We start from the raw sequence: 12,809 nt of genomic DNA, 5'->3' as shown, positions 1-12,809 counted from the left end.
TCTCTGCAACTGTTACTTTCCTTTTCAGGAACAGCTTTAAGGAGATGAGAATACTTTTTTTCTACAGCACACTTTTGTTAGGAAATGTTTCCAAAGTACATGGGGCACCTTGGAAAAGAGGTGCTATATAAATATATGTGAGTCACTAAAGCTGTAATTACCAGCAACAGGGATCCTTGTGTGAAAACAAAAACAAAAGACATGCTTTCAAAATTCAGGGCCTGGGGGTTAGCAAGAGCAGTATGACTTCATTGCTATTTATCCAACCCTAAGTATTTCCAACATTTTGGAGGACTAAGATGGCATGCCAAGTTATACCACTATTTCCAATATCATGACTGTCATGTTCAATTACTAATAAGATACCATGTTGAGGGACAGTAAGTTATCTCACCTCAAGCTTTGTTTTGTTGAGACAGAAAATGGGGATATGGGATCCTTCACTATTCATTTCTTTTATCCAGTCTAAAATTAAGTGCTAACTTATAGGCATCTGGGAGAAAATATAATGTAAAATATAGCTTGAGTTTTATTTGCTGAGAGAATGGAACCTAACATAATGTACCAATGAAGTTATTTTATATAGAGTTGGTTTGTATAAGATGTTCATCATTCTCTTATTTTGTAGAATCAAACCTTAATTTCATACATTCAAAGTGGCAGGCACTTTGCCACGCTGGAGATTCAAAAATGAATCAAGTTTCCTACTCTTATGATCCCCAAAGCATTTGGGGGTTATTTATTAAAAGGGTAATTTAAAATTGATGTTTTTTTCTTATACAGGGTCCCATAGGCTGAACACCTGGAAAATATAGTATTATAATGAGAATAAGTGATTTGGGATTCCTTAATGTTAAAAAGAAGATAACATCTCTCTGCCCCCTTCTCCATGGTAAATTGAATCCAGCTACCAGGCAATGTATTTTTGGGAGTAAGTTTAAAATAGATTCACCTCCTGCCTTCAATACTGTATTAATTTTGTGGCCTAAGAGTTATTTAATTTTTCTAAAGTATGATTTCCTATGTGAAGAATGTGGATAATAAAGGTTATCTGCCTTGAAAACTTTTATGAGGGTCAGAGATTCCTCTAACTTTGTGTACCTGTCATGCAGTAGATTCTCAATTAAATGTTCCTATTATCAGCAATGATATAAATGTATTACATTTTTCATATTATTTACCCCTTAGTTTCGTTAGCAAATGATTAGGTAAAGCACCTTTTATTTTCATTTATTTCAGAACTCACAACATTGCAAAAGGATTGTTATGGTAAAATGCATAACTTTAATCATACTACCATACATAATATATCCATGGTAGTTTTTAGTTATATAATGAAGCAGTTCATAAAAGTTTTTGAACATTATTACATTAATCAATAGCCAAAGAGAAGACTTCCCCTCACTAGAAAACTAGTTATCGAAACAGGCATTCATGGTCTGTTTCCCCTTTTTTCAAATGCAAATCTTGTATATGTTATGTCTTGGTAAGTCATGTCTCCACCAGAGAGCCAGAATAAAACTAGCTTCCATTGTGCAGGGAGTTTCCAAACCTGGCTATGCACTTTACTTATCTGGGGAGTTTTTCTTTTAAAACACTTACTTATAGCTCAAACTGCAGACTTCTTACATTGGATTTTTTAATGAATGAGCTTCAAAAATATTTATTTTTGAAAAGCTCTACCACTAGATTCTTATGGCAGTCAGGTTCTAAGATGACCCCTAATTATCCCCCCTTTCTTGTGTTTATGCCTTGTGTAGTCCCCTCCCCTAGGATGTAAGGTGGGAACTGTGACTTGCTTCTAACCAACAGTAGGTAGCAAAGGTGATTGGATGTAACCTTCATGATTATGTTACATGGGATTAAAACTTCTGCTGTACTAATAATCTGTCTCTCCCTTGCTGCTTTGATGAGGGCAGCTGCCATGCTGTAAGATGGTCCACAACAACCAATGATGGATTGAGGCCTTCAGTCCAACAACCCACAAGGAACTCAATCCTGCCAATGACTATGTGAACCTGGAAGCAGACCTATCCTCAGTTGAGCCTCTAGATGAGAACCCGCCTATGGCTGACACCTTGATTTTGCAGCCTTGCAGAGGATTCAGCTAAGCTGTGCCCAGACTTCTGACCCACAGAAACTGTGAGATAATAAGTTTGTATTGCTTTAGGTAGCTAAGTTGGCAGTAATATGGTTAGGCAGCAGGAGATATGCAGTACAATTCTGATATGCAGTCAAGGCCGGGAACCAGTGCTACAGTGTTGTTAGAGCAGAAGCAAGCATGGTGTGTTTTCCTATGAAGCTTTTAATAACTACTTATTAATTTTGATGGTTATGGCAATGATTTGTGATGATGATGATGGTGATGATCATGATGGAATTTTGTAAATATCTTAGGGGTTTTTCTTGGGGATTAGTAGTTACATAATTCTGACTAATTTAATTTCCAGACTCAGTAGTCAAGTCTATATGGAAAAGCTACAACCGAATTAATATTTTAAATTTCGGTAGATTTCACTCCCCTTCTCCAATGAACATGAAGCTATTCTTTGCAATTTAGAATATTCCCAAACCATACTGACAACATGAAATTTTCTTTTTTGTGTCCAAGAATTCAGAAGGCCTATGAATTTGGCTAGTAATGATTTCAAACACTGGATAGTAAAGAGTTTCCAAGGTTTTATTTGTTTTTTCTTCCAATTATCATCAAGGAAAATTCAATCATGTAGAAGGCAAAAACCATATTTGATTATAAATATTTGGTATCATGCTATTACCAAGAAAATGCAATAGTGATTTGATTTCATCTATCTACTTGTCGTCTTAATTAAAGTTAATAATAACTATCCCCTGGCTGATTCACTTTTTAAAGTCCTCACATTTCCATTATTTTTCCCATTTTGGAAATGAAGAGTTTGTGATTTAAAGGGGTTAAAATAGTTTCTATTAGGCTTACAAATAGTTCAGAATCAAGATAAAGAGGTCGATCCTTCAACATTTATCTGGTGCTTTTCCCCATTAGATGCTCTCTGCCTTTATTTCACAACAGCATTAGGTCAGTTCATTATTGGTTGGTACGTAATGAATTAGAAAATACAATCCACGGTAAATGTGTGGTATAGTTTTGCTTTAAAATAAGTAGCCAGGATTTGTGTGTCTTGGAGACTGTCAGGATTCATAAACTTATTTTTGGACTATAATGTAAAAATCAGAAACTAAATGTGCATGAACATGAATAACTTACTCTTTTGACCTCTGTGTTCAGCATTATTTACTAATGCCAATACATTTTCTTAAGCAGCTAGAAAACAATACATGCTTCATCAATAGTCTTTGAGCTCCCTGACTCAATGTAGCTGAAAAATGAGGTCTAAGAAAGTTTCCAAAGCCCTGAATGATGTTAGAGTCTGGCTCTTTTATGATCAAGTGATCTTTTCAACTTTAATGGGAAAAATAAATCATTGTTAAAAGATAATCTTGTCACATGAAAGCCAAAAAGGTGCAATATCAATGATTCAACTTACCAAAAAACCACCCTGTGGAATGGAATAAAGCAAATAACAGAGTTTGTTTCGTTGTTGCTGTGATTGGCGGTGAGAGTAGAGCAGGCTTAAGGAAATACCTCGTTTTAAAAATAATAAGAGGGCAATATAAACTTACTTAATAGAAAAATGAATGGACTTGATACAAGGGCTATTTTATAAGAACAGAAATTTGAAATCCTTTTTCAGATCTTTTTCTGTTTCATCCAATTGCTTATTTCATGATGAAACTGCCAATTGTTCACATTCTTTCTCACTTTCTCTTTCTTTTATTCAATTTTTGATGCTGCAAATAATATGAAAAGCACAGGGATAGCTACTAAAGTTAATGCTTGGCTTTGCTTTAAGGTACAAATCTATATTAAAGTAGTTTAGGTACAGTTGATAAACAAAATTGTTTTTCTAATAGTTTGTTTTTAATGGAGCTTATTCTTAGCATGTTTAAACTAAGCACATCCATCTCTTTAAGCCAATATCTAATTTGGATTATTATGCCAATAAAATCTGGGTAGATAAAGATATCTACGAGACTATAAATGAAAAAAATTCTCTCATTTAAAACAAATGCACATGCGTGTGTGTGCTCACAAACACACAAACAAGATTCTTGATCATGTAGATTTATAGCATTTGTATATTTTGTTCCTCCTTGTTTGCACAAGTAGAGAAGGTTGTCCTTAACAGTTTTTCTTCAAAGTTTGTTTCTATAAATGAAAAACATGTCGGCCGGGCGCCGTGGCTTACTCTGTAATCCCAGCACTTTGGAAGGCCTAAGTGGGCAGATCACTTGAGGTCAGGAGTTTGAGACATGGTGAAACCTTGTCTCTACTAAAAATGCAAATATTAGCCGAGCTTGGTGGCGGGCACCTGTAATCCCAGCTACTCAGGTGGCTGAGGCAGGAAAATCGCTTGAACCCGGGAGGTGGAGGTTGCAGTGAGCCAAGATCACACCACTGCACTCCAGGCTGGGTGACAGACCGACCGAGACTCCGTCTCAAAAAAAAAAAAGAAAAAGAAAAACATGTCTAAAATCCTGGTAAAAAGTAATTTTCTTCAGTTCAGGAAAACAGAGAGAATATTTGCAACTGTGTACTAACAGACACCCATCTGGAAAATTCCCAGTCAGTTCTTCCTTCAATGCTTCATAGCTCTCCCATTGGCTCATGGGCTTGGGAAGGTTCATAGCTAGATTTTTCCAAAAAGAATGCCAATCTCTCTTGTCCCTTTTTCAAAGGGTGAAAGAGGATGTCTAAGTAATACCAAGTGAGTCTGAACTGAATTTGTAGTTTGGGCAATAAGCCTAAGGCATAGATGGGCAGCTCAAACCCAAGTATCAATGTGGGAAGGAGGGGGAATTTAGCCTGGGGGAATTTCCAAGACTTTCTGTCAAAAGTTCTCAAGACATGCAGCATCCTCCATGCTGAAGTCTGTCCTTTGCAAAGTACCCCCCATGCAAGAAAAGTGTAAGGAGGTCACAGATCATTCTGAAGAATCAACGCAATGTCGCAGGCTGATGACAGGTTGACATCTAAGGTCATGGACCAGTTTTCTTTGGGGATGCCTTCACAAAGCAGAAGAGCTGTATCAGCAAAATGTCACTGAAAGCTGTCACCAAATTCAACAAACAGGGCAGAGCGCTGCTCACAAACGCACCAACAGCCTAGTAAATCGAGAATCCTCGATCCCTTTCCCAAAGGCTGCAACAGAATAGCGTGTTAAAGTAGTTTCTTGGGCCAAACATAGATACATAAAGCCATACAGAGAATGGCAATGCCAGGCTTCTTCCTAACTGTGATGTTTGGCGTTTCACCAAACAGCTCTTGAACAATTTTAGCAAAACTCCAACGGTAGTACTCATCAGTTACCAACACCAAGAGGCGGGGTGTAAAGGAAAGTCATGAATGAGCGTGTGTAGCATGAAAAGACTAATCTCTGCTTTTATAAAGACATAATCAACAGCTGATGAATTGGAAATGCAGAATAATGGCAGTGGTTTGCAGCATAGGCTCTGAGTCAGACAGATCTGGGATCTAGTCTTAGCTCCTTCACTTATATGCTGTATGACATTAGGACATTATTTACTATCTGAACCTCAGTTTTTACATCTGTAAAATGGGAATAATAATAGTGCCTACTCTATGGGATGTAAGAAAGGATTAGATTAAATTATGTAAATAAAGTGCTTAGTACAGTGCCTGGCACATAATAAATTATGAAAATGCTGCTTACTTTTATGATAATAATTACTATTATCATCATTACTAGTTATAATTAGGAAATGCTTTTCAAAAGTGAACACTTTGAATATAACTTGCATGTCATCTGAACTGGAAGTATAATAAGGATATCTAATTCCCACTGATTTAGTAAGTCAAACAGAAAACCAAAACAAATTGAGTCATTCAACTGGTGTATTTAGAATTGCTGATGATTATAGCATTCAAGAAAGTTAGTGAAATACATAAATTGCAATTCATCTGTCTTGAAAATCTCAAAAATCAGTTTTTATTTGTCTAGTCTAACAGTGGGCAGGGCTTACTTGTTTAAAAATGTATATTTAGAGCCTTCTAGAAAATAAACATGTGCAAGGTGAATAAAGAAGGAATAAAATATGTTAATACAAGGCAGGTATGCAAAAATCATTTATGTTTCAGCTTAGACTGCAAAATTGATGCACTGCCTTTACATAGCACTTTATGCTTTTCATGGAATTTTCCCTGCATTGCCAGTTTATTGTATTAGACACACAGAGAGAGGGCCACAGAGGGTCACATGTACACTTACAATGTCTTTGCACCCAGCACTGATTATTTTCAAGTCAGCTCTACTATTAGAGTCCTGGTCCAGATGGAGGGCAAGGTATGGCATTAGCAACAAGGTTGTGGGGCCAGTCCAGAAAACGCATTCAAAGGATAATCTGATTAGCAAATTTTGAAAGGCGTTGGTATATGCATTTCACTTGTCATCTAATTCAAAAAACTCCATAACACAACTTGGACAAAGTTACCAGTATCAAAGGTCCTAATGTAGCATAATTTGTGTTGAGTATGTTGCATTCTGACAGTGCTATAAACCAGGGAGACAGTTTACTGACAATTCTGTGCTACCAGATACCAACTCAGGCCTCTGTCCAGCCTTACATTGTCAATTCTCATGGAAACATGAGCAGTTACATAGCCTCAGAGGACGCTGAAGTTTGGATTGCAAAAGACGAGATGGACAGATTTCATATTTTCATTGCAGATTTTTTTCTTTGCCTTTTCAAACTGCTGAGCCTAGTTTTTTTAAAGGCAGGAAATGCAACTAGTGTTTGTTTCTAGCATGGCTTCTGTTTTGAGATTTCTTCTTTGTAGAAGAAATGTGTTGCCCAGCTGTCTAGAATCCCAATCAGGATATCGTTTCAGCATAAACTATATTGTAAGAATGATTTCAGCTGGTTATAAGCTAGAATGAATATGAGGCTAGGGCTATTTTATCCATATTTTACCCACAGAGGGGGTACGCCGATTCAGTTAAATGGAAATAATATAAATGAATGAGGTAAAGTTTAGTTCTGTGTTTTGCCCAGGAAAGAGAGTAATTGTGAAAGACAAAGAATTGCATTAGTGAACAAGCAGAGCTGTAGAGATTCTCAGTTATAGAGATTCTTAGAAACAAGAGTCATGTGGCAAGTGGCCAAAAGTATTGCAATCAACATTTAAAAAACTGGTTCAACCCAAGTTGAATTGCTGGAGAATTGAATGCTTTCCAGTTTTAATACTTCTCTTACCTGCAACACCCACACACATTGTTCAACAAATATTAATTAAAAACTCCCTGTATGAGGAACTCCTTGTATGGAAACACCAAGGCTAGAACTGGTTAATGGGAAAAGATACAAGGATGATTCAAGTCCTACCTTTTTAGAGATTTGTGAAAGAGACAGACATTTCAGCCAGTATCCTATTTTTTGATTCCAAGACTTACAAATTTTAATGTTTCTGAAATACAATCACCGAGTACATTTGATTATATCCTTTCCAAAAGTTGGCATTAAATCTATGGGTCTTATAATAGATGGAATTTTAAAAGTTAGATGTGAATGTACTACTGTAAATTCAGCTACTCAGAGTAAGGGGAACAGAGAAGAAATCGACTGGAGGCTTATTGAATGAAATTGCTATAATCTGGGCCTTGAAGAAAAAGAAGAAATCTACCAGGCTCGAAGCTTGTGTATGTGGGATGGGAAGGAAAAGATAGGAGGATATTGAAAGTAAAGGGAAGAGCATGTGCAAAGACATTAAAAAACACAACAGTATGTGAATGTGGGAGTACAGTTTATATATTAAATGTATTATGAAAAACATTCAGAGGACCTGAAGCCAGCTATTATAGAAGCTAAGTGGGAAGCTACAGTACAAGGATTTGGAGTTCTTCTGAAGACACTGTTGACTGTTTTTAAGTAAAAGGAAAACTAACATGAGTCTGTCACATTCCTAAGTGTCATAGATGCTACCCAGTCTAATTTTCCCAAATGTTTCCAAGGCATCCCCCTACTGTTTTTCCTGATAGGAAACAGAGGCACAGGGAGGTTAAGATGCCAAGGATACAAGGAGAGAGTCTAAGTTCTACCCCATCTGTATGATTTTAAAACCTATGAGCTGTCTATAACACCAACTTAAGATGTGTTGGTCTTCTTGTTTTTCATTTTCTAATTTCTTATTTTTACTTTTTGAATTAATAGACTTCTTTTAGAGCAGTGTTAAGTTTACAGAATAATTGAGCAGAAAGTACAGAGAGTTAACATGTATCTCCTCACCCTTCCAAAAATTTTCCCTATTAATAGCATCTTGCATTAATGGGGTAGATTGTTATAATTGATAAGCCAATATCAATACATTATTATTAACTAAATATTATAATTTACATAAGGATTCACTCTTTGTGTTGCATTTTATGGGTTTTGACAAATGTGTAATGACATGTATGGGTAATTACAGCATCATACAGAATTGTTTGCCCTCAAAATCCCCTGTGCTCACCTATTCATCTCTCCCTCTTTCCCCCAAGCTCGTCCTACTGCTTCCACTCATCTTTTACTCTCTCTAGTTTTCCTTTTCCCAGTATATTGTTGGAATCATACCTTTTCACACTGGCTTGTTTTACTCAGCATATGCATTTAGATTACTCTAAGTCTTTTCATGGCTTGAAAGCTCATTTCTTTTCATCCCTGAATAATATTCCATTATACGGATGTATTCTGGTTTATTTGTCCTTGCACCTATTGAAGGACATCTTAGTTGCATTCTAGCTTTGCCAATTATGAAAAAAGCTGCCGTAAATATTTGTGTATAGGTTTTTGTGTGTACGTGAGTTTTTAACTCATTTGGGTTAGTACCAAGAAGTACTGGATCATACAATAAAAATACATTTATTTTCATAAGAAACTGCTAAATTTTCTTCCAAAGTGACTCAATCATTTTGCACTTCCGCCAGCAATGAATGAGAGTTCCTGTTGCTCCACATCTTGGCCAGCATTTGGTGTTGTCAGTATTTTAGCCATTCTAACAGGTGTGTAGTGGTATCTCATTGTTTTAATTTACAACTCTTTGATGGCATATGCGTTTCCTAATTTTTTTCTTACCTACTATATATTTTTCTATTATCTGTTATTTTGACTTTTACATTTTCCATCATTCATTCTTTCATTCATCAACATATAGTAAGTGTCCATTATAAGCCAATAACATTTTTTGAATCTGGGTCATTTTTCTTTTACTCTTTTTCTATTCTTTCCCCCATTTTTATTTTGACATGTTCCATTCATTATTTATTTCACATAGACTATTAATTTGTTTCTCTGTATATGCTATTCTTTTCTAGATAAACTAGTTGGTTATCTTTTACTTTTCTGATAATTTTTAAACTTCTTCCACTTTCACATTCTCCTGCTAAAGTTTTATTATTATTTATTCACAGTACATACAGCACAGTGTCTGAAATATTGTTCCATATGAAACTGTTTGAAAAAATCTCTGAAGCGGAAATCACTTACCTTGGTTGACAATAAATCTTAACTTCTGTATTGTTGCCAGATTGCCACTAACTCGATATATTCCATCAACATCTAGACCTGAAGACAAAAGGGCATATTTTATATTAGCACATATAGGAATTGAGATGGTTTAAAAAAATCTATGAAAAGAGGGAGTAAATCAAATATCTATTCTTCTCAGAGAAAACTAATTTGTGTGTTCTAAATTATGCAATCTTCAAAATTTTAATCTCAAAGTAATCATGGTGTTCAGTCTTAATTAAAATTATCATCAATAAATTTGAGTCTAATTGAGACAAAAAGAGCAGTGGGTAGAATAGGATTACATCATATATTTAAGGTTCATTTACAAGGAAAATATAGGAATCCAACTGGGTAGGGGGGAAACCTCCAGACATTTGTGTATTATTGCCTTTTTTCTGCAAGGTAAAATAACTCGAGACATTTGTAAGACATTTGCTACTGGCCTGACTTACTGTCTTCCTGCCTTTCTGTCTCTCTTCTTTCCTTCCTCTCCTCTTCTCAGCTCTTTTTCTTCTCTCCATTTCTACTCTGTTCTATTCTATTCTATTCTATTCTATTCTACTCTACTCTACTCTATTCTATTCTATTCTATTCTATTCTATTCTATTCTATTCTATTCTATTCTATTCTTATTCTATTCTTGTTTTCCTGTGATTGTTACAGAATAACATATTTTGATCTGATTATTTGAAACTAAAGAGTAAAAATTCTATTCTAGATATAATGCTAGTTTGATAATTTCTAGTGTATTATAGGTAATGAGGTGCTCCATTATGGAGAGAAAAATTAAAAAATCTTTAGCGAAATGGTAAAATGAGTTTCAGATTATTTTAGAAATGGTCATCTGTAATTCAGAATAACTTATCCTGGCAGTGAATTTCAATAATTATATTCACTTGTTTTCCACACATCTATTTATAGAATCTAGTTAATTTCTTGGCCACGTTACGAGGACAATGAAGAAACAGGAAAACGAAAAGGGAAACACTTAGTCAAACACTATAATAGTATCTAAAAATGCTGAAAACATAATTTTAATGTCAAGAATGTATATTCTTTGATGTGTCTGGGCACTCAGGACTAGGTGAGATTGCCAGCAGATGCAGAGGTCTTAGCAGTTTCTCTAGGGAGGTGGTATAGCATCATGGATAATCATTGTAATTCACAACAGTATTAAATAGATTGGTAGAAATTATTGCCATAGTATAACAGAATAAAGGCTTCCCAAAGCTCTTTACTGGCATAAAATGAGCTCATTTATTGCTTTACCATTTTACACACTTTGTATTAGGAACACTTCTGCCATTGTGCAAAATATTGCATTGGAAGGTTAGGGTAGAATAACATCACTTATAACATTGGTAATAATGGCATAATTTAAGACAATCATTCACTATAGTTTTTACTCTTCCATGTAATAAACTTTAGGGTTACTTGAGATAATTGCAATAAAATGGAATAGCTATTAACAAATGTATTAATTGATGTGACTTTATAGTTCTAGAATAATCTAAGAAATTACTGAGACTCTGTCTCTTCCTGAGAACTATAAATTGTGAGGAATTGGGTGAAGCTGGACACCAGTTAGCCAGTGGTGAAAGTTTCTAAGACATATATATTTGTAAAAATCAATATATTTTTTCTTCATGATGCACAAATTAACTCCATTAATCTAAGTCTACTGTGGTTTGTTTGTTTTAAAGTACAATTTCTGCTTGACAGCTTAAATGTGATAATAGACCTAATTAAAATTTTTCTAATATTTAATTCCTACTTTAAGTATTGTTCTATTTTGGTCTTAAGTTCATGCACTTACACCCAGAATGTTAAAAAATTAATTTACAAAAAACTTATCATTTTCTTTTTTTCCTTTGTCATTAGATGCTGTTTGGTACTTAGTTTTAACCTATGAAATTTTAAATAACGTGATAGATTTAAAAATATTAAAAATTGTACATTCAAGTGTGACCTTCTCAAAGTTTTCCCTCTTAATTTTTTTGAGCATATAGCTACTGAGGAAACTATTTTAAAATTCTTCTCTAAAATCACCCTCAGAGGCCCTGAAATGTTTACAGAAAAATGTTCATAATGGCATGCTTGGGGGTTTTGGGGAGAGTTTTGGATTTGGAAGTAGACAAATGGCATCAGAACCATGAGTGGTGAATAAAGTCACCTTGATGCTTGCCACCACAAACAAACAAAGTTTGATCAAATGAATGTGGCCCTGATTATTTTCCCATGGATTATCAATTGATTTTAAGGAATTTAGAGAAAAATAATCATTTTAGAAAATAGAAACATCAATGGAATATGTGGGTCTATGTTCTCTAAAAGAGAAATTCTAATTTTTTAAAAAATCAATCAAATTAGTCCTATTTACAGTGATTAAAGATAAAATGTGAATATCTATTACAATAAAAATGAGAACATTGTGTGTTTTTAAAAATTTTGTTTTGCTAATTAGCTAGACCCTTATCAGAGGTCTATTATAAATGAAATTATTTGGATTTCAAAATTTAATTGCAAATAAGGGCCTTACTTAATCATCATTTTAATATGCATATTCATTTATACAAGGTGTAAAATCAAGTGCATGTCTTGATTTTGAAGTTAGCACTCTTCCTTTTCAAATATTATTCTATATGCTATTGAAATGCATAGAGTCGTAAACTGCTTTTTAACTGATGAAATTCCCTGTATCCAAAACTTCTTTTTATCTCTTAGGGTGTTACAATATAAGAAGTGCTTTCCTTGGTCTTTCATAAATTTCTGTAAACAATTTTTTAAGTCCAGTAATCAAAACCATTTGAAAAAGTAGTATGGATTGGACATATTACATATAAACAATTGGAAAGCAGTATACTGTTTAAAGAAAGCAGCCTCATCCTAAAGTAATAACGCAACTTTCTTTTGGCATAAAAGGAGGGAGCACAGCTGGTGGAGACAGGGAGGGTAAATCAGACCTGTGCTACCGCTGTGGTTGTAGACCTGAGTCACAGCAGAGAAACTGCTCTGTGGCTGGAGATAGAAACCAGAAAGTAAAAGGGAGTAAAGCAAAACATATTAGATGCAATATGAATCTATCTTGACACAACTTCCAAGCCCTTTAGATTCAAAGATACCAACACTATATATCTTGTGAGTGATAATGATCTCTGACATTAGCGGCTCCTGCTTTGAATGGCTCATGCTCTCCTGCTATCATACTT

The 12,809-nt window shown here is 34.7% G+C and overlaps 1 protein-coding gene across 5 annotated transcripts in view; it reads right to left on the bottom strand.

The window, feature by feature from the left end:
- The window catches only part of ARHGAP15 (Rho GTPase activating protein 15), a 689,959-nt gene that overhangs the window by 195,059 nt on the left and 482,091 nt on the right, over positions 1-12,809 (bottom strand). For all 5 annotated transcript variants that reach the window (XM_055380099.2, XM_063694808.1, XM_063694810.1 and 2 more), the window contains one exon: positions 9,577-9,654. In XM_055380099.2, coding sequence (XP_055236074.1) covers positions 9,577-9,654 — 78 coding nt within the window. The remainder of the gene's footprint in view (positions 1-9,576; positions 9,655-12,809) is intronic.

This window comes from Gorilla gorilla, chromosome 11, assembly GCF_029281585.2.
Source record: "Gorilla gorilla gorilla isolate KB3781 chromosome 11, NHGRI_mGorGor1-v2.1_pri, whole genome shotgun sequence".
NCBI lineage: Eukaryota > Metazoa > Chordata > Mammalia > Primates > Hominidae > Gorilla > Gorilla gorilla.
This window is presented reverse-complemented; position numbering and strand designations above follow the sequence as displayed.